This window comes from Pituophis catenifer, unplaced genomic scaffold (assembly GCF_029215685.1).
Source record: "Pituophis catenifer annectens isolate HBS135680 unplaced genomic scaffold, rPitCat1.0.hap2 SCAF_2, whole genome shotgun sequence".
Lineage (NCBI taxonomy): Eukaryota > Metazoa > Chordata > Lepidosauria > Squamata > Colubridae > Pituophis > Pituophis catenifer.
Genome location: NW_027256882.1, coordinates 43,768,749 through 43,790,664, shown reverse-complemented (window position 1 = coordinate 43,790,664; position 21,916 = coordinate 43,768,749). Strand labels below are relative to the sequence as shown.

The following is a 21,916-nucleotide window of genomic DNA, read 5'->3' as shown; positions in this document are numbered from 1 at the left end:
AACCTATTCTCCAAAGCACCATCAAAGAAAGATCTAATCTAGAAATATGTAAAGAGAAACAAACCTCCTGACCGTGAGAACAATTAATCCGTAGAACGATTTGCCTTGTGAAGTTATGGGTATTTCAACACTGGAGATTTTTAAGAAGAGATTGGACAGCCATTTGTCTGAAATCGTATTGTGTCCCCTGCTGCTCCTCCTCCAAGCTCTCTTTCAACTCTGTTGTTTTGTTCTATTCTGCTAATGCCCAGTACATTTATAAATCAAGCAATTAAAGATTCAAATGCCAAATATGGAAATGACTATAAAGAAGCAGAAGAAATATTCATTATTTCCACTCTTTGAAAATGCAGGATATTAGAGAGAGAGAGAGACAGAGACAGAGACAGAGAGAGAGAGACAGAGAGACAGAGACAGAGACAGAGACAGAGACAGACAGACAGCAAGAGACAGAGAGACAGAGACAGAGACAGAGACAGAGACAGACAGACACAGAGAGAGAGAGACAGACAGACAGACAGAGGGAGACAGAGAGACAGAGACAGAGAGAGAGAGACAGAGAGAGACAGAAAGAGAGACAGACAGAGAGACAGAGACAGAGAGAGACAGAGAGACAGAGACAGAGAGACAGAGACAGACAGAGACAGACAGAGAGACAGAGAGAGATATTAGAGAGAGAGAGACAGAGACAGAGACAGAGAGAGAGACAGAGAGAGATATTAGAGAGAGAGAGAGAGACAGAGAGAGACAGAGAGAGACAGACAGACAGACAGACAGAGACAGACAGACAGCGAGAGACAGAGAGAGAGAGACAGAGCGAGATCTCAAAAAGGACAGTGATCTATAACAATGTCCTTTCATGGCCATCAAGAGCCATGTGTGAGATCCAGTTGCCAAAAGCAGAATGCACTGTTGCCATTTTGTCTGGAAAAGCTTTCTAGAGCAATGCCTCATTGTGAAAAAAGGTCTGAATTCAGCTTAAGGGAAAAGGGAAAATTAAGTAAACTGTGAAAAGTTGGCATTCGAATTTTGTTTCACATATTATCTACATGGGGCTGGTGTTGCCTCTGCATTTCATTGAAAGCCCAAGTTTAAGTTTAATCGACATACAAAGAACAACACACCTCAGGCTAGACTGGATGAGGAGGTGGGGAAACCCCTTTTCCCCACCAATTCTAGGCATTTGTATGCCTGCGATGAACAGCTATCTTGAGTCATCCATGAGCTGAAATGGATTTCTTAGTCTGACAAAGAACAGGGGAAAGGAGCTTGCCTGGTTTCCCATTCATACTAAGCTAATTATTGAGAAGAGGACTAGATCAAATATTACATCTACAAAAATCTTGCATGCTATCCTAAAAGCTATTCCATTTGAGTAAGTGTTTTTTCCGGTGAGACTGGTCTATCAGGGCAACCTGGTCTACCCAAATATGGGGCAGAGCATACTGCTTCCGCTTTCGCCTTTCAGCCCCAATCCAGGAGCCTTCACAGGCAGTCGCTTTCGCGACAAACTATTTTTGTGTTGAATTTATTTATTTAAAGGTAAAGGTAAAGGTTCCCCTCGCACATATGTGCTAGTCGTTCCCAACTCTAGAGGGCGGTGCTCATCTCCGTTTCAAAGCCAAAGAGCCAGCGCTGTCTGAAGACGTCTCCGTGGTCATGTGGCCGGCATGACTAAACGCCAAAGGCGCATGGAATGCTGTTACCTTCCCATCAAAGATGGTCCCTATTTTTCTACTTGCATTTTTTACGTGCTTTCGAACTGCTAGTTTGGCAGAAGCTGGGACAAGTAATGGGAGCTCACCCTGTTACGTGGCACTAGGGATTCGAATCGCTGAACTTGTCCATCTTTCGATCGACAAGCTCAGTGTCTTAGCCTCTGAGCCACCATGTCCCTTCTGGGATTCTTCTGGGGATCGAATCCCAGAAGGTTATGGCTAGTTGATGAGAATAGAATAGAATAAAATAGAATAATTTTATTTCTATACCGCCCTTCTCCTGAAGGACTCAGGGCGGTGTACAGCCTATTAAAAACACAAGACAACATCAGTTAAAATAGTTTAAAATTATTAAATGAATTCAGCTCAATTTAAAACCCCAGGAATTTAAAACCCAATTTAAAATTGTTATGTTGATATCCCAGCCTGGCGGAACAACAGGGTCTTGAGTGCACAACGAAATAACCGGAGGTCAAATAGCTTGAAATAGATCTATACTAGCTTTCCTTTATTTCTTTGTCGGTAAACATAAATTCAACACATTTCATTTCAGTAGATTATGCATTGCATTATTTCTCAAGCTTGTTTGCACCTTGCAAATAACCCCAGGTTCTGACTTACGACCGGTGCTCACACTTAGGATTGTTGCAATGTCCCTGAAGTCATAAAATCAAAATTTGGCCACTTGGTAACCAGCATATTTAAAATGATTATGGCAACTGGAGTCATATGTTTACCATTTGCAACTTTAGCAGGGAGATTAGGACAAGCAAAGTCAATGGGGGAAGTCAGATTCATTTAATGACTACATGAGTCACCTAACTACTGTGGTGATTTGTTTAAGGACCATGGCTTAATGACCGCATAGATTAGGGTTGTAAATTCAAAAGGGGGATCACTGCCGGAGGGCTGCCGTGTTTGCAGTAGCGCCTCTTGGTTTTATTTCATTTTATCAATTTTTAGTACTCCCATTGGATCCTTTTTTATTTAACTAATATTTTTCGGAGGAGATAACAGCAAAGACCATAACACAGACAAAAGTTTTTATTTTTGCCGGGGACTAATAAAGGCATGGGAAAAAGAAGAAAGAAATGCCACAGCACCAGCCCGGAATCTCTCCCACCAGAGAAAACTGCAAAACAATCAAGAATTGAGGAGCACTTTGCTGGCAAGAGATCTGTAAGTAAAACTAATCCCCCCCTCCATTTCCAATGATCTTGAGAGGTTAGAACGGGACCTGCAAAGAGATTTGACAAAACAACAGCTACTAACTAGACCAGTGATGGCTAACCTTTTTGCCATCGCGTGCCAGGAGTGGGGGGCAGGTAGGAGGGGGGGTTGCACACATGTGTGCCCACACCCATAATTCTATGCACCCCGTCCCCGCGCATGACCCCCCATTCCCCCCCACTCCTGACACGCGATGGCACGGTGGGCCCGGTAGGCCCATTTTTCTCCCTCCTCAGCCTCCAGAGCCTTTCTAGGAGCTTGGGGAGGGTGAAAACGGCCTTTCCACCCCCCGGAAGCCCTCCAGAGGCTGGAAATGGCCCGTTTGCTGACTTCCGGTGGGCCCGAAAATCAGCTGGAGCTGAGCTTGCGTGCCCACTGATATGGCTACGTGTGCCACCTGTGGCATGCATGCCATAAGTTCGCCATTACAGAACTAGACTTTCCTGATCTGGGGGTGGGGGGAGGAGCAAACTGACAGCCAGGGCCGGATTTAGATGAAAAGAGGCCCTAGGCTATTCTACTTATGAGGCCCTTTCACCTATAGTGAAAGTGTAATTTTAATTTTGCTAACAATTTGAATGTAGGCCCCTCTTGATCTTGAGGCCCTAGGCTGAAGCCTAGTTAGCCTATAGGAAAATCCGGCCCTGCTGACAGCCAGCTGTTCTCACAAACAACTAGTCCAGTTACATCCTGTATAGAGTCGGAGATAAAGGCTAACAAGGCTAAGAACAACAAGCTAATTCAGAGTACGGAGAATTTACCTTGGGAAAATACAACAGAGTTTATGGCAAAGCAATGCCTTCTCACAACGCAAATGGTTGTTTCAATATTTGAACAACTGATAGCCATTCAACATGATTTAGAGACATTGAGAAAAGCTATAGCTGTTTTTCTTCAAGCACAATATTGGGCTCCATGCACCCCCGCTAAAGTCCTTACAGCAGACTTGGTTAAAATCCCATACTCAGGATAAGGAAGAGGAAAAAGAGCCAAAAGCCAGGGAAACAGTTAAAGAACCTGCAAAAATGGACAGCTAATATCAAAAATGTCATCAAAAAAGCACAACAAAGAATGTTCTTCCTGTGCCAACTCAGAAAGCTCAAACTGCCCAAAGAGCTGATGATCCAGTTCTACAGAAGAATTATTGAGTCTGTCATTCTGCACTTCTATAACTGTCTGGTTTGGTTCTGCAACCCAACAAGACAGACACAGATTTCAGAGGATAATTAGAACTGCAGAAAAAACAATTACTACCAACCTGCCTTCCATTGTGGACCTGTATACTGCATGAGTCAAAAAGAGACTGTGAAAATATTTACAGACCCCTCACATCCTGGACATAAACTCTTTCAACTCCTACCCTCAAAACGACGCTATAGAGCTCTGCACACCAGAACAACTAGCCACAAGAACAGTTATTTCCCGAACGCCATCACTCTGCTAAACAAATAATTCCCTCAACACTGTCAAACTATTTACTAAGTCTGCACTACTATTAATCTTCTCATCATTCCCATCACCCATCTCCTCCCACTTATGACTGTATGACTGTAACTTTGTTGCTTGGATCCTTACGATTTATATTGATATTGTTTCCTATTTATTTGTACCCTATGACTATCATTAAGTGCTGTACCTTATGATTCTTTTTGAACGTATCCTTTCCTTTATGTACATTGAGAGCATATGCACCAGGACAAATTCCTCATGTGTCCAATCACACTTGGCCAATAAAAAATTCTATTCTATTCTATTCTAAAAAGTGGTGGCCCACTCAGAAAAACAGGCCTTCTGCAGACAAGGGTTGTAAATTCCATTCTCAATTGTGGTCCTAAATTAAGGACTACCTTTATACAATTCAAGGCTCCATTTTACTCTTTCCTTTGGAACAAGTCCTGCCAGACATATTTCTGAACTAATTTCTGAATAAATATACATGTGAAGGGAAACAATAATAAGGATATAATAAATAATACTAGGATATGATATACTGATATACTAGATTCTGTAACCGTTAGGTTCCTGTAATACATATATGCCTTTGTATTTGTATCACATATATTATGCCTTTATATTTGTATCTCCTGTAACAAACATATTCTGTTATTAGGCCTGTAATGTATCTGGTATTTGTCAAACATATGTCCCTGCCATTTGAACTGAACCCATATCAATCTTCTCCCTGTTTTTTTCTTGTGCCATCTAAGAGCATGGTACGTATCTCCAAGGGATAATTTACATCTCAGTCCTAATTTATGTTGATCTGGATAGACTCCTACTTTCCAGGGCCAGGGGGCCAAAGTGGCCAATTGAGTAAACAAAGAAATGCTCAAGATGACTAATTGGGAAGTTTCTATTCCCCCTTGCAGGGCAACAAGGAATGCACGGGCCTGGATTGGGAGGCCAGAGTTGGGTACTAAGATGACGTCTCTGAGGGTATAAAAGGACGCCATACCTTCCCCAAGGTGTGGCTATCTCCTCGCATGCATTGTATCTGTATGTTCTGGATATAGTTCCACCCAGTATTTTGTTTTTGGCCATAAATAAAATCTGTTTTTTTGCAAGCCTCATCTTGAGTCTCTCTCTTTGGCATTCTGGTGACTCAAGTGTATTTTGGGACCTTACACATGCATAGAAGCTACTGCTGTGGACAATGAACTCTGAATTAGAACAAAAGCAAAAGCTTTTGAACCAATTCTTTTGTTCTATAAAAGGCATGTGCTTGGTCTATCAAGCTGTCATGTCAAAAAATAGTTTGCTTCTCCTTCTCTTCTCTCATTGTCATCTTAAATGCAAGCTTTTCCTTGATTCTATCTATGAAGAGAATGTATAGTGTAATAACTTCGATGGTGTTGTGGGTTTTTTTTGCTTCTGTTCAATTGTATCCAATTGGAAAACTGCCTGCAATTTTCTTAGCAAAGTTTTTCAGAAGTGGTTTGCCATTGTCTCCTTCCTAGGGTTGAGGGATGGTAACTGGCCCAAGGTCGCTCAGTGGGACTCATGGTCTCCCAGTTTCTAGGCTGGTACTTTTAACAACAAACTAGCATGGCCCCTGCGCAAGGATGACACGCAAATTCGTGAAGCATTAGCGTTAGGATTAGAATTTAGTCCTCTATCCCCAGTGTACAGAACTGAAGAAGCTTCTTGAATGAGAAGCAAAACATCTTCAAAGAAAAATCAGAAAGTCCAGTTGCCTCTTGAAAAAAACCACCTTTGGAATAGCTCTCAAAACAAATTTGCTACTGATTTGTTATTCTGTATGTTACATTCTTTTTTCCCCTGTAATTTCATATAGCGTTTATGGCAATAATGTATTTCTTACGTCATGAAATCTATGAAGGGTGACCACGCTGTTTAGACATGTGATCTGCATCTGCTACTGTTTTTAGTTAATGTTTGTTTTTTTCATTGATTTTATGCTACTTGCTTTGTTTACACTGTTATATCCTTATCTTAGCCTTTATATTTCTAATATAAACAGTAAAGGTAACTCTAACTCTAACATGAATAGTAAATACTGTACAATTGTTATAATTAGATCCTGGTGTTCCAGAGTTTTGTATTCATAATTCCTGCGCAGGTAGTCCTTGATTTACGACCCTAATTGAACCCAAAATTTCTGTTGTTAATTGAAACATTTGTTAAGTGAGTTTTGCCTCATTTTACGACCTTTTTTGCCTCCGTTGTTAAGTGAATCACTGCAGTTGTTCAGTTAGTAACATGGTTGTGAAGTGAATGTGACTTTCCCATTGACTCTGCTTGTCCGAAGGTTACAAAAGGTGATTGCATGACCCCAGGATACTGCAACCGTCATAAATACAAGCCAATTGCCAAGCGTCCAAATTTTGATGAGGTGACTGTGAGGATAGTGCAACGGTCATAAGTAATTTTTTTTCAGTGCCATTGTAACTCTGGTCACTAAATGAACTGTTGTAAGTCGAGGACTACCTGTGTTACTAGAGTTTCCTTGTTGTGTGGATACTTGACATACACTATATCAGCAGCACTTACAATATTTTTATCAGAAGAATATGAGAACAAGGATAAAGCACAAGAATCAGATCTCTGGCCTGGTCCATCCTAGTATTGTTGACACTAATTGGAATTCATTTCCTCAAAATTCCATGAAGAACATTTTCTTCTTTACACCTTTTATACTGTATACAGCAGGGGTGAAATGCTCCCGGTTCGGACTGGATCATCTGATCCGGTAGCGATGGCGGCAGGTGCTTCGGAGAACCGGTAGCAAACATCCCTGGCATACACACCCCATGCCCAGCTGAGCCGCACAATCATCAGAGGCTTTTTTAAAAAAAATTTAAAGCATTTTTTCTACAACTTTTCTGGCTGAAAAAATGCTTTTAGAAGTAAAGAAAAAAAGCCTCTGCTGATCAGGCAACTCAGCTGGGATCGGCAGAGGCTTTTAAAAGCATTTTTTTACAACCTTATCGGCCGATGAAAAAAGCCTCTGCCGATCCCAGCTGAGTTGCCTGATCAGCAGAGGCTTTTTTTCTTTTAAAAGCCTCTGCTGATCCCAGCTGAGTTGCCTGATTGGCAGAGGCTTTTAAAAGCATTTTTTTACAACCTCTTCAGCCGAGGAGGTTGTAGAAAAAATGGTTTTAAAAGTAAAAAAAAAAAAAAGTTGGCCACGCCCACCCAGTCACATTACCCCACCACCACCAAGCCACGCCCACAGAACCGGTAGTAACAAATTTCACATTTCACCACTGGTATACAGGTAATCCTCGGCTTACAAGAAGTTTGTTTAGCAACCGTTCGAAGCTACAATGTCACTGAAAAAAGTGACTTGTGATGGTTTTTCACACTTACCACTGTTGCAGCATCCCCATGCTCACGGGATTTACATTCGGATGCTTGATGACTGACTCATATTTATGACGGTTGCAGTGTCCTGGAGTCACGTGGTCACTTTCTGATAAGCAAAGTCAATGAGGAAAACAGAGTCACTTAATAACCGTGTTACTAATTTAACAGCTGCAGTGATTCACTTAACAAAGGTGGCAAGAAAAGTCATAAAATGAGGCAAAACTCACTTAACAAAATTCTCCCTTAACAACATAAATTTTGAGCTTTGTTGTGGCCATAAGTAACCATTCATTTAGTGACCATTTGAAGCTAGAGTAACACTGAGGAAAATGACTTATGACTGGCCCACACACAACTGTGGCAGGATCCCCATGGTCACATGATCAGAATTCGGTGTTATGGCCCGCCAGCAGCCAGTAGAGTTGGCAGCGGAGTCAGACAGTGAGGAGGTTGGGGAGGAATGTGGGCCAGTCCTGGAGTCTGGGGAAGGCTCAGACGATGGCTCTGAGTCGGAGGCAGAGAGGGGGCCAAGGCCATCTTGTAGTTCTTTGCTGCCTCCGGAGTCTCTGGAGTCTGACATCAGCAAGGCAGAAGAACAGCGTGAGCCTGTTCCCAGTGTGCGCATGCACAGAGCTGTCAGAAGACAGGAACAATTAAGGAAACAGGGTCGATTTGGGAGTAAGGCTTGGATATGATTGGCTCCTCCCATAAGGCATAAAAGAGAAGCGAACAGGACGTGAGCTTTTGCAGGATGCAATTAGTTCATCTGGCCAATTCAAGATTTTAAAATTCTGTTTGTGACTCTGTGCCAAGTTTGGCCTTGCCCTGCGTCTGGAAATTAGCTCTTTGGCAGCGTTCCACGTGAGATAGGTGGGTGTTGATAACCTTCCTCTGAAAGACTGTAAATGAAAGTAATTTACAGCTGTAGGAATTAAAGAGGTTTTCTGGGACTAAGTTTGTGCTGTTTAATTTCTAAGGAAGCCTAGGTCAGAACATTCGGGAGCTTGGCAACCACCGTACATTTACAGTGGTTGTGGCATCCAGGATTCATGTGCTCTCCATTTGAGACCTTCCCAGCCTGCTTCAGACAAGCAAAGTTGATGGGAGAAACTGAATTCGCTTAACAACTGCATGATTTACTTAACAATGGCAGTGATTCGCTTAACAACCATGTCAGAAAAGTTTGCAAAATCCTATACGCTCACTTGATAACCATCTCACTTAGAAAATGAAATTCTGGTCTTAATTGTGATCATAACCTGAGGACTCCCTGCACCAGGAATTGAGTCTGGGGTCTATTTAACCCAGTTCCCTCTTATAGCCCATAAGTACGGTGACTGTATTTTCTTGGGGAAAAAAAATAAGAGGAGAAACATGAAAAAGAGGCATATGTGACAGACATTCACGGGGAGTTTTTTAATAATAATAATGATAATGATAATGATAATAATAATAATAATAATAATAATAATAATAATAATAATAATAATAATAATAATAATTTAATTTGTATACCGCCCTACTCCCGAAGGACTCAGGGCGGTGAACAGGCACAGAATAAAACACGTAAAATACAAAAATTAAGAACAGAAATGTTAAAAATGTTTATCTTTATAATTTTGCTTTAAAAAGGAAAATTCAAGAGCAAAACCAAGAAAAACTACAAAATCTTACCTTCTAATAAAAAAAATATTTTAAATCAAACACTATATATATATAAATTTATTTTTAAAAAAGACAATTCCATTTCTGAAATATTGTACAGGAATGTGAATGAATGTACATGATCGGTACCATTTATACAATCAAAGTTAAATGAGCCAAATGAAAGACAAAAGTGAGTTTTTGAAAAATAATTAAATCTAAAGGACTTTCTGAAATAAAAGGCCTGTCCTTTATAACAAGTTCTCCACTTACGACAGGTTGGTAAGCGACCATTCAGAGTTATGATGGATCTCTCCACCTGACCCAGTGATGGATCTCTACCTCTGACCCAGTGGTGGGATTCAACTAATTTAACAACCGATCCTCTGCCCTAATGATTTCTTCCAACAACCAGTTCACCAAACTGCTCAGAAAGTTAACAACAGGTTCTCCCGAAGTGGTGCGAACTGGCTGAATCCCACCACTGCTCTGACCCACATTCAAAGTGTTGATGGTCAGGGCTTCCCTGCATTCACTGGATGGCATTTATGGCCATTTGATGTCTCATAGTCACATGGTCACAATTCAGATGCTTTTTTGCCAAAAACTGGCATTTACTTCTGGGTTTTTTTTGCAAAAAACCCCCACCTATTGGGGGCAACGGATTCACCTAATGACTGTGGCATTTGCTTAATGACCACTGTAAAAGAAAGGTTGTAAAGTCCAACGCGGTTATGTGGGCATCCGCCGAACAACCAGCACGACTTACAACTGTATTGTATTCCAGGCTCAATTACGGTTGTTAAGTTTTACTACCTGTAGTAAAAGACATATGGTCACTGTACCTATAAGACATGACAAGAGCAAAGGCAGATTTGAATCACTGACTTCCTGCTTTGCAGTTTAGCCTCTCGTATATAAATTCAGATTCTCAGCTATGAAATGGGTTTATGCTCACACATCAGGTAATATAGCCCAAGGACCTCTTCTGCCGGAAAAAGCCACTCCCCAAAGGGAATGGCCAAAGGACAAAGGGAATGGCCTTGAAGGACAGAAGGAATGGGACAAGGCAAGAGACAGATAAGAGGCGCCTGAGCCTGGACCTGGAAAGTAACTTGAGGAAACATTTCAGTCAAACTCCATCCCTAGTTTACACAGAGATAAAGAGACTGGAGGAAACACATTCAAACTCACAAAATTCTGCTACTTGTAGCTGTTACAATAAAAATAGTCCTTACCCACATGATACTGTTTTCTTAGTCTTATCTATCTTTTAGGGCGGACACTTGCAGAGGTAATACTGTACCTGAGAACAAATAAGGAATGATTATTATTTTATTTTATTTTATTTAACTTATATGCCGCCCTATCTCCAACGGACTCAGGGCGGCTCACAACAATAAAATCCACAATAACCACAGTACAAAGTTAAAATGCCTAATTAAACCAGATAAAAGTTAAAAACCCATATAAAACCCCATCAGTCCAGGCCGGATTATCACACACCCTTAGCAGACTTTAGCTTGCCTAAGGAGTTCAAACTTTTATTATAGGGCCAACCACCTTAGAAGCCAAAGGAGAAAACAACAAGGCAGTATTTCTTACAGTGTGTGCCCCCTCCGAATCAAAATGACTGGCCAGTTAATGTTGAAAAATAATACAATATTAAAATTGGATCAAAAATTGTGGGTAGTGGCAACAGATAATGGAATGGAACAGAATGGAATGGAATGGAATGGAATGGAATAGAATAGAATAGAATAGAATAGAATAGAATAGAATAGAATAGAATAGAATAGAATAGAATAGAATAGTTCTTTATTGGCCAAGTGTGATTAGACACACAAGGAATTTGTCTTTGGTGTATATGCTTTCAGTGTACATTCAAAGCAAAAGAATAATCATCATCATAGTAATGAAACCAATAAATACGTTATTTATAAATTACAGTATTGTACTATAAATATTGTACAATATTCGTTTTAATATTTCACAATAATATTGATAAATATAATGCATACAAAGATTTCTTTTGGGGCTGTTCATAACTTTTTAAAGTGGGAAGGGGTCCTGGGAGACAAAAAAATTTTAGGAAACACTGGGCCAGGTTCTATTTGGAAAGGATACATTAATTTGCTTTCCTCCCACTGCCTTTCGCTGCTCTTCATACTTTAGTAAAAGAATGAAAACCACTGGCTGCATTGAATGTGCTTGGCCTTTTGCCAAAGTACTAACTTAGACTTGCTTGCTGTAGGAAACTTTTTTTAAAAATAAAAATAAAAACCAGTCAAGAGCTCCCTCTTGTGTGAACTGTTTTACAAGTTAGCTTTGTACTGACTCAAATAACATCACTCTCCCTTTTATAGGCAATACTGTGTATAAAGATAAAGGTTTCCCCTATCACATGGGTGTCAAACTTGATTTCATTGAGAGCCACATCAGAGTTGTGTTTGACCTCGGCGGGCCAGTGTGGGCGGGGTCAGGGTGGGCGTGACCAGCTTGACATCCCTCGTGTTGGGGGTGCCTGGTGGTGGCCCGAGTGCTCTGCCAGTGAAAATGGGCTCCCAAGCTCTGTTTTTGGTTGCAATGGCCTCCTGCAACCCTCTGCCAGCAAAAATGGAGCTTGAGAGGGCCACCTGTGGCCCTCCCTAGCTCCCTTTTCGCTGGCAGAGGCACCACAGGCCGATCCTTCGCTGTTTCCGGAGCTGCCCCACGGGCGAGATCTAAGCCCCCCATGGGCTGGATCCAGCCTGCCAGTTTCGAGTTTCACACCCCTGCCCTATCAAGTCGTGTCTGATTCTAGTGGGTACTGCTCATCTCCGTTTCTTAGCCGAAGGAGCCAGTGTTGTCCGAAGACCCTTTCCGTGGTCATTTGGCCAGCATGACTATATGCCAAGGCACATGGAATGCTGTTACCTTCCCTTCGAAATGGTACCTATTTATCTACTTACATTTGCATGTTTTTGAACTGCTAGGTGGACCGGAGCTGGGACAAATAATGGGAGCTCACCCTGTCACGCAGTGCTCAGGTCTCAAATTTGGCTCTCACCTTTTCAGCTGGCGAGCTCAGCATCTTTCAGCGCTGAGTGATCACACCCCCTTAAAATCCAGGTATATTTTCAGTATTTTTGGCTCTGCTTGTATACAGGTAGTCCTACACGTTACAACCACAATTGAGTCCAAAATTTCCATTGCTAAACAAGACAGTTAAGTAAATTTTGCCCCATTTTACGATCTTCCTTGGTACAGTTGTTAAGTGAATCACTGCAGTTAAGTTAATAACAGTGTGTTGACTTTGCTTGTCAGAAGGTCACAAAAGGGGGTGACTCCAAGATACTGCAACCATCATAAATACATGCCTGTTGCCAAGCGTCCAAATTTTGATCACGTGACCAAAGGATGCTGCAATTGTTGTATGTGTGAAAAACAGTCATAAGTCATTTTTTTCATTATAATTTCGAATGCTCACTAAATGAATGTACCTATGCTTTTAACTGTGGGTTGAGGAGAGAATCCACAGAATGAAAGAGAGCATAAAATAGAATATTTTCACTTGTAACTGAGATAACCGGCAAATAGCCCAGGAGAAACAAACATTTTCAAGAATGGAAAGCAACCATCAACAGATATACTGTAACCGCAGTACCCAAAAAGTAGGCATGGAAAAACTGTGTCTTCTGGAAAGGGTGACTGGCAAGAAGTAATTTAGGCATATCAAAGTATGTTAAGAGCCAGTTGGAGCAGATTCATTGCATCCTGGCCCCAACCAAAACTCCAGCAAAAACGTTGCTTAATTTGCCCACATTTTTTCCTCGTCTCATTTTAAATGATTTCAGGAGAAAAATGTGGCTTTTCTTGTTGTAAATGCCTGCCACTTTCCTAGCATTACGGTTCAACATTCCAGGAATAAATGTGTAGATCATGTACTGCAGAATTCTCAGTTTATCATAACAACCATCGGTTTTCAGAAATCTGCTAGTGGTAAACCACTGTCCTGTGATTATTATTTTTTTATTCTCAATCTGCATTTAAATAGCTGCACCTAGCTGCCTTGGTTGATTTTCATTGAATTAAAGAGCCAGTTTGTTGCAATGATTAAAGCAGAGGTCCCCAAACCTGGCGACTTTAAGACTTGTGGACTTCAACTCCCAGAATTCCCCAGCCAGCATGGCAGGCTGGGGAATTCTGGGAGTTGAAGTCCACAAGTCTTAAAGTCGCCAAGTTTGGAGATCCCTGGATTAAAGCATCAGGGTAGAAACTAGGAGACTGTAAATTCTAGACCCGCTTTAGGCATGAAGCCAGCTGGGGACTTATGCCAGTCCCTTCCTCTCCACTCTAGGAAGGAGGTAACTTCTGAAAGCTTGCCAAGATCACTGCGGGGATTAGTTCAGGCAGCCGCCAGGACTCAGTACTAACTCAAAGGCACAAAAACAACAACAAAGATTAGATCATAGTAATACTTGGATGGGTTGTAAGCTAGGCTGATAAGTTAAAATAATTTCCCAGGAAAAGGCACTGGCAAATATCTCCTTCAAGACAGACAAGGAAATACAGGGCGAGTCCATGAAGTGAGCAGGAGCTGAACTTGAGTAAAAGCAGACTTAAGATTTTATCGGAATACTAGCAGTTGTGGGATTCAACTGGTTTGGGCAAACCAGTAGTTGCGACCTGTGAGTGGCCCTGCCCCCGCCCACCCACTCCAGCGCTATGCAGTCTTATTTAGCCACATTTTTTAAGCCGTGTACATACCTGTAAGCCACGCGCGCTCACATTTTCAGTGCTGGGCGAACCGGATGGTAGAATACTAGGAACATTTTGATTTCTTAATGACTTTGGAAGCTAGTGAGCTTTTCTTTGACAGAGGTCTTCATTTATTTGGATACTTCAGGATGTCCCACTTCAAGCAGTTCAAAATAGTTCAAAATAGATGATCTCCTAGAACCGTGATGGCGAACCTATGGCACGCGTGCCACAGGTGGCACACGGAGCTATATTGGTGGGCACGAAAGTGTTGCCCTAGCTCAGCTCCACCAGCTGATTTTCGGGCCTTCCAGAAGTCGGGAAACAGGCTATTTCCAGCCTCCAGGGGGATAGGGAAGGCAGTTTTCGCCCTCCCCAGGCTGCTAGAAAGGCTCTGGAGCCTGGGGAAGGCGAAAAATGGGCCTTCCAGTCCCACCGGAAGTCAGCAAATGGACTGTTTCTGGCCTCCGGGGGGATGGGGAAGGCTGTTTTTTGCCCTCCCCAGGCTCCAAGAAAGTGTCTGGAGCCTAGGGAGGGTGAAAAACGGGCCTACTGGGCCCACCGTGCCATTGCGTGCCAAAAGCGGGAGGAATGCAGGGGTGTCGCACGCGCATGCATGGGGGGCGGGGTGCATTGAATTATGGGTGTGGGCGAGACCCCCCTGCACTCCCACTTTTGGCACACGACAGCAAAAAGGTTAGCCATCACTGTCCTAGATTAGTGGACACGATGGCTCAGTGGTTAAATGTCCTGAGTTTGTCAGCTGGGAAAGCCGACAGCCTGGATTAGAAACCTGAGCCCTGCACAAGGGGATGAAATGTATCTGTTACAGGAGCTAATTCATTTTCTTAACAAAATTAAGGTCTTATGGGGCTGCCCTTGGGATGCACCCGGAGGCTCCAGCTGGTCCAGAATGCAGCTGCGCAGGTTGTTACGGGAGCTTCCCGTTACTCCCGTGTGACACCTCTCCTGCGCGAGCTGCATTGGCTGCCGGTGGTTCTTCAGATCCGCTTCAAGGTGCTGGTACTTACCTATAAAGCCCTTCATGGCATGGGCCCGGGGTACTTGCAAGACCACCTCCTACCAGCCTCCCACCGCCCAGTGTGCTCACATAGGACTGCCCTCCTCCGGGTGCCGTTGGCCAGACAATGTCGGCTGACGGCCCCCAGGATGAGGGCATTTTCTGTGGTCGCACCAACCCTCTGGAATGGGTTACCCACCAGGCTCCGGACAGGCCCCGACCTCCGCATGTTCTGCACCGACCTGAAGACATGGCTTTTTCAGCAAATTCCCTGATCTGCTGCGAGGTTTTAATTGTCTGGGGATTTTAAATTGGTTTGTTTTAGCACTATTTTATTGTTATGCTGTTTTTATTCTGTGAGCCGCCCTGAGTCCTACGGGAGAAGGGCAGCCTATAAATTTGATAAAATAAATAAATAAATAAAATGACTGAATTCGTTGGAACAATAAACCATAAAGAAGCAAAAAGACAGAACATGACCCACTTTAAAAAACACATACTGAGAAAATGGAATTTGGTTTACTTTTCTAATATTTGAAAATATCAATTAGAAAATTGCGCCAATTGTAACAATAATTAAAATAATTATTTTCTAGTATTTGAAATGCCTCATTTAGACCAGAATCTTTATTTAAAGCTTTCTACCCAACTATGATACTCTACACACCCAGTTCATCCTACCTCACAGGATTGTTGAGTGGGGATTGGAGAAGCTAAAATGGAACAAGGGAACGTGTATTTTCTTGCTAAAAAAGTTACATAAGGTGCCCGAATGAGACAAGACAATCGAAGTATAGTAGAAATAGAACGAAACAGTAGTTTTTTACTGGTGAATTTCTTTTTCTCGTCCTTCAGATATCCTTTATCATTCTCTGTTTTTTTGCTGACCTATTTTGTGTGGGAGATCTTGCACAATATAGCCTGTACTATTTGAAATCTTATTTTGAAGCTTTCCAGTAAAGCCTTTCTAATTTCTTGATCCTTATCCCTAACCAAACCGAACCAAATCATATAAACGTATTCAATCTTTTTTTATGCGTTTCTTATAAGAGGTTGCTCTTCAGCTCCTCCACAGGGAAAAAAAAAATCACGAAGGATTAATTTGTACTCCATTAACATTAAAAAAAATCTTCAACAATTATGTGACTTCCTCAGGGGCAGGATTTTCATTGGCCTCTTAATGCTAGTGGTACAGTATTAAACATTATGTCAAAAACGTATCGTTTCACAGAAAAATGAAGCACATTGATAGGTCATTCTGCAAACCCACAGATCCATTGGAGTGGCAACTTAAGATTCAAGGTTGACTCAGCCTTCCATCCTTCCAAGGTGGGTAAAATGAGGACCCAGATTGTTGGGGGCAATATACTCTGTAAACGGCCCTAGATGGTTATAAAGTGGTTAAGTTTAAGTGCTATTGCCTGAAATACTACACTACCCCTTTCCATGAGGTAAATGTGTTTATCGAAAAGAAAAATTGGCAATTTTAGGCTTCTTTAAGCCATTCTTCCTCCTCTTATCCCCCCTCCTAAGGAAATTAAAATCCGCCATTATGGTTCTGCTGTTCCTTCCTCTGGGGAGGCAAAAACATTTCTACAAATCTGGCGGCTGCCATCAAGAAAACCTGCATATATGTGCATGGCATGTTTTAAAACATGTATGGACAGATACACCTGAATATCTGTTCCTTAGCTGGCAACCTGATGGGCAGGGAGAAAAAGAGAGGGAGAGGGGCAAATAATCTGCTTAAATTTGGTCTTTCCCATTGCACTGTCCATCAGGTTACCTGAGTTAAACATCTTCCAGGAAGCTAGAGTGGAAGAAAAAATATGCTGCGTGCAACTCAGTGTACCTCAACTATAGACCTAAATCCTCTCCCCTTTTTAAATGTAAATTTTAATTTGTTTTTAAATTATGGGGTATTTTAAATTCAGCCAAATTATTTAATTCGCTTTTATTCTATTTTAAATTTTTGTATTTATGTGTTTTATCCTCTGGCTGTTCACCGCCCTGAGTCCTTCGGGAGTAGGGCGGTATAGAAATTTAAATAAATAAATAAATAAATAAATAATAAATAAATAAATAAATAAATAAATAAATAAATAAATAAATGGACAATTTAAGAAATGAGGGAATTCTGGGAGTTGGAAGTCCACACACCTTACAGTAACCAAGGTTAAAAAACACTTATGTAACTGCTATCAGCTGCCCATCACAGCCACCAACCACCCACTTCCAATCCACAAAAGATCTTGGAGCAAGACTTTAAGATAGCACTTTATTTGGTTCACAAGCATGAGAGCAGAGATGGGTGGCGGCAGCCATTCCTGGAACACCTAGGCAGCTTGTAAAAAAGGCAAACAGTCCCTGGAACGTGGGTGGGGCACTCCAAGGCTGGGCTGGCTACAGGGGAAGGCAGCAAGTCAAGCTGACGGGAAATTCAGCAGGGGAGGTCTCAATGCTTGGCCCTACCAACAGTCCCTTGTTGGTAGGGCTGGAGAAAGAGTAAAATTGGGTGGCAGCTCTTACCACCAGGGTAAGTAGCTACTCCTGGGAGCATGACCACACACAACAAACATCTCTTGGTTGGATCCTATAATATTCTGAAGTGGGAGTTGGAGGGAGGGAAGGAGGGAGGGGGGGGAGGAAGGGAGGGAGGAAGGGAGGGAGGGAGGGAGGGAGGGAGGGAGGGAGGAAGGAAGGAAGGAAGGAAGGAAGGAAGGAAGGAAGGAAGGAAGGAAGGAAGGAAGGAAGGAAGGGGTTCCTAGCCTTGCTGTGTGCTGCTATCCTATTCCTACTAGGATTCAATTATTCACAGCGTAATTCAAGATAGTGCACAGGTGAATCTTTTAAAGTGCAATATTGGCTTGTTCAAACCAACAGGAGACTCCAGCAAGTCTCATCTGCCTAAGTCAAGTGAGGAAAGCGTTATCTCTAAAGCAGGGTTGTCAAGCTCGTGACGACACATTGTCGTCATGTGACGTATCACAACTTTTTTCCCCGTTCACTAAAACGGGGGTGGGTGTGGCCAGCACGTGACACATATGGCCCACGGGCCACAGGTTTAACACCCCTGCTCTAAAGGGAATCAGCTGCCTCTCCTTTGGAAGGAGGATCCCCTCAATCCCTTCCAAAGCCTACAACTCCCAGTTGTAAATCACACAAGCTGTAAAACCACAGAACCTAGTTCAATGTTCATTCAGGCAGCTGGATCTCCCATTTGCTCGGCATGAATGTGAGAGAAACCCAAGAGCACTCTCCCTTCTCTCCCTCTCCCTCAGGAGACCTCTCCCTCTTCCCCACCCCTCCATCCAAACGAGTGTTGATGCATGCAGCTGCCAACCCCTTGTTTACTTCTTCTTCTTCTCCTGAGTGCTGGTAAACCAGGAGTCCAAGAGCTTTTTGCTGTAATAAAGTTGCCAGCCATGAACTTGCACCGCCACCACTACCAGCAAATACATGACAGAGACTGCAGAGAAACCGAAGATGAAACGGTAGGCTTTGCCGTGGCGGTAAAGCTGCTGAGCCATCGGGAACATCTCCATGCTGCCGTAGATGAGAGGCGCCACTGAGAAGAGGCCGGTGCTGATCATGGAAATCACCAGGTAGCTGATGTTGTTTCGGGGAAAGGAGAAGAGGCCAAAGAGGGAAGGGATGATACTGAGCAAATATGGGTACTCCCACTGGTAAGGCATGGCCACCTTGTCATGGGGTAGAAGTTTGAAGTGAGCTACGCACATCTGTGCTGCCACCAACAGCCACAGGCCCACCTGCATGTAGATCAACTTCTTAATCTCAGACTTGAGAGATACGCTGTGGAAAGCAGAGAAAAGACAGGAGGAGGAATGGTGAGTTTGATCCTGTGCTTAACAACTGACTTGCTTAGAAAATTGGGCTCAATTAGTCCAGGACTACCTGTATAAATAAAATTGGTACTTATTTTTAGGCTTATTTGGATTTATTTGGATTTTTCAATGGGCGCTTCCTTTTATTTCATTTAAAATAATCTTTTAGGAAAAAAAAATATCCAGCTACTGCAGACAATCTGACAGCTATTAAGAAAAATCACCAATGGGTGCTTCATTACCGATTCCTGAACTACAGGATAGACGTTTGCTTCTTTGAGGAAAGCCATTTCCTGGGAAAGGTCAAGAGGCATTCAGGAGAAATGTTTTTCTCCCAAAGCCCCAGGGCTTTTATCGTTGCATAACAAGCAAATATTTGGTGGCTGTTTTTCCCAATGTAATGATATTGCAATGGAAAAAGCTTCACCAGCTAAATTGCCACCGTGTGGCAGCTGTACACAGTATTTACTTAAACCACATTTACCCTGGCTCTTCAACTCAACCTCTGCCAAGAACGACCACCTTGTGGCACCTAGGTCACAAAAAAGCTTACGACAAATCTCTCACTTTCCAATATGGTAGAACGGTGCCCATGCAAAGATCTGGTAAGTCGACAACATGTTAAAAGATCTGGAAAGATAGAGTCTGTCTTTCATTTACTATTTACCTCTTTTTTCAGCCACTTGTAAAAACCAAGTCAGTTCCTGTATCGATCAACTAATAATCCATAGTGGTTAAGGCGCTGGCCTAAAAACCAGAAGACTGACTTCTATTTCTGGCTTAGGCATGAAAGCTGGCTGGGTGACTTGATCAGTCATGCTCTCTCAGCCCAATTCAGCTCACAGGGTTGTTGTTGTGGGGAAAATAGGAAGAGGAGGAAGGTGTATTATGCATGTTCTCCACCTTGCGATAAAGGCAGGACAAAAATGTCATAAATAAATCAGTAAGCAAGGTGGGCTTAAGTACCAAATAATACTTTGATCGGTTGGCCAAACTCAAGACATCAGAGAACCCTTGAAATAAAAAATCCTTGCCAAGAAGACTGTGGGGACTCCTCCAGAAAGTTTCCATGAGTTAAAAGTGACTTGCATAAAACAATAATCCTGCTAAAACCTGTGTCTACAAATAAAGATACTTTAAGACAGCTATCTTCTCTACTCCAAAAAGCAGAGGACAATGTCTAAGAAAACAAGGAAGGCTTGCTTAACAGCAGGAGGCCCAAATTCCCTCTCCAGCCAACCTCTCTGAAACAAGTATTGGAAATGTGGAAAACGAAGACATTAAAGTTGCTGGATTGAATCGATTCGTTCTATTTGAAAGCCTGTCTAGGTGATACTTGCCACCCTTGTTTTTCCTTGTTTTCTTCTCCCAGAAAACTCCCTTTAGATCTCGAGAAATGGCTTCGTTGGTTTAACAAGGACATTTCTCATTCAAACCTTGCAAGAAGAGCATCTTATTAATGAAGAGGTCCTCCAGGCAAGTCAAATCTGGCTGACCTCAAAGGCACATCATCTGGGCAATAATAAAGAGAATGGTTGGCTACTAATTCTTCCAGAAAGCTTTTCAACTTCTCAGGCTCCTCTACCGCCCAGAAAGATTCTAGTGTTTTCCCACTCAAGTACTAATCCTGTTTAGCTATTTTGAGCTGAGCTAAATGCTGCCACCGCTACCTGCTGTGTATTTTTGTATATATCCTGAAGGCTTGTGACATAGAGGACAAGCCATCAAGAATGTAATCTAAGGAGAAACAAATGCAATGTTTAATCTCATTATTCAAATGCAATCGAGCTGCATGCTATCCCCATCTTTTGCCTTTGGGAAAAGGAATATATAGAGAGGTGGCTACCTCTAAAATAAGAATCAGTTGCTGCATTAATCACCCCATATATATATATACCGCTCAAAAAAATAAAGGGAACACAAGCAGAAGACATCCAAGATTTGAACGAATGAAATAGCCTTATTAAATACTTTGTTCGTTACATACAGTAGTTTTGTGTTCCCTTTAGTTGTTTGAGCAGTGTATAAACTACTGTATGTAAAGAACAAAGTATTTAATACGGCTATTTCATTCATTCAGATCTCGGATGTCTTCTGCTTGTGTTCCCTTTATTTTTTTTGAGCAGTATATATGTATATGTGTGTGTGTGTGTGTGTGTTTCTCTTTAGTCAGATTCTTCCTACGTAAACCAAGATTTTTATGCAGCCCTAGTTCAGTGAAATCTTGGTTTACGTAGGAAGAACCTGGCTAAAGAGAAATACCCATAAAGGCCTACGAAAAGAAAAGAAAACATGTGTGTGTGTGTGTATGTGTGTGTGTGTAAAGAAAGAAGCAGACATTCACATATATATACACATATACATATACACATATATCTATATCTATATCTAAATTCTATATATTATATATCTATTATCTATTATATATATAAATATATAAAAGGGAGGGGGAATTAATGCAGTAACTGATTCTCATTTCAGAGGAATCATTTCAAATATGAATCACCAATTCAATGATCGGCAGGAGCAGCTAAACGACAATCGTCCTGCCGAGTCGGTTGCTGCAACATGCAAGTTTAAAGACAGGAAGAAAACAAAAATGTGGCTTCCTAATGGGTGCATGAGCGCGACACCCCACCTCATTTGGTAATGCTCGGCCACGCGCTCCCGGTGCCGGAAGTCGCTGCCATCGGTTCCCGTGGCTCGAGGTCCCGCGCGCGAAGCCATCTTCACGAGGGGCAAAGAGAGCGACCGCCAAGCCGAAGAGCGCATGCGCGTTAGCATGTGTTAACGTGTTGTTCTTGGAGCCCCGCCTTCCGCGAATTTGTACTTCAGTCAATGGCTGTTCTGTGGGGCGGGAGGGCGTTCCTGTTTTTTTTTTAAACAGGGAA

At 42.3% G+C, this 21,916-nt stretch overlaps 1 protein-coding gene across 1 annotated transcript; it reads right to left on the bottom strand.

Annotated features, from left to right (window-relative positions):
• Positions 1–17,444: 17,444 nt before the first annotated feature.
• On the bottom strand, positions 17,445–21,777 carry JAGN1 (jagunal homolog 1). The gene is made up of 2 exons (XM_070933515.1): positions 21,664–21,777; positions 17,445–18,993 (listed from the first exon to the last, which is right to left on the bottom strand). The coding sequence occupies exons 1-2, from the start codon at positions 21,750–21,752 to the stop codon at positions 18,531–18,533; spliced, it is 552 nt and encodes a 183-aa protein (XP_070789616.1). The 5' UTR covers positions 21,753–21,777; the 3' UTR covers positions 17,445–18,530.
• Positions 21,778–21,916: the final 139 nt, after the last annotated feature.

Bases quoted from the DNA above. Each gene is read 5' to 3' on its own strand.
- JAGN1 (XM_070933515.1), bottom strand. From the start codon at position 21,752: ATGGCTTCGCGCGCGGGACCTCGAGCCACGGGAACCGATGGCAGCGAC. The intron at 18,994-21,663 runs GTGGGGTGTCGC...TGCTTTCCACAG, and splicing joins GCCGAGCATTACCAAATGAG to CGTATCTCTCAAGTCTGAGA.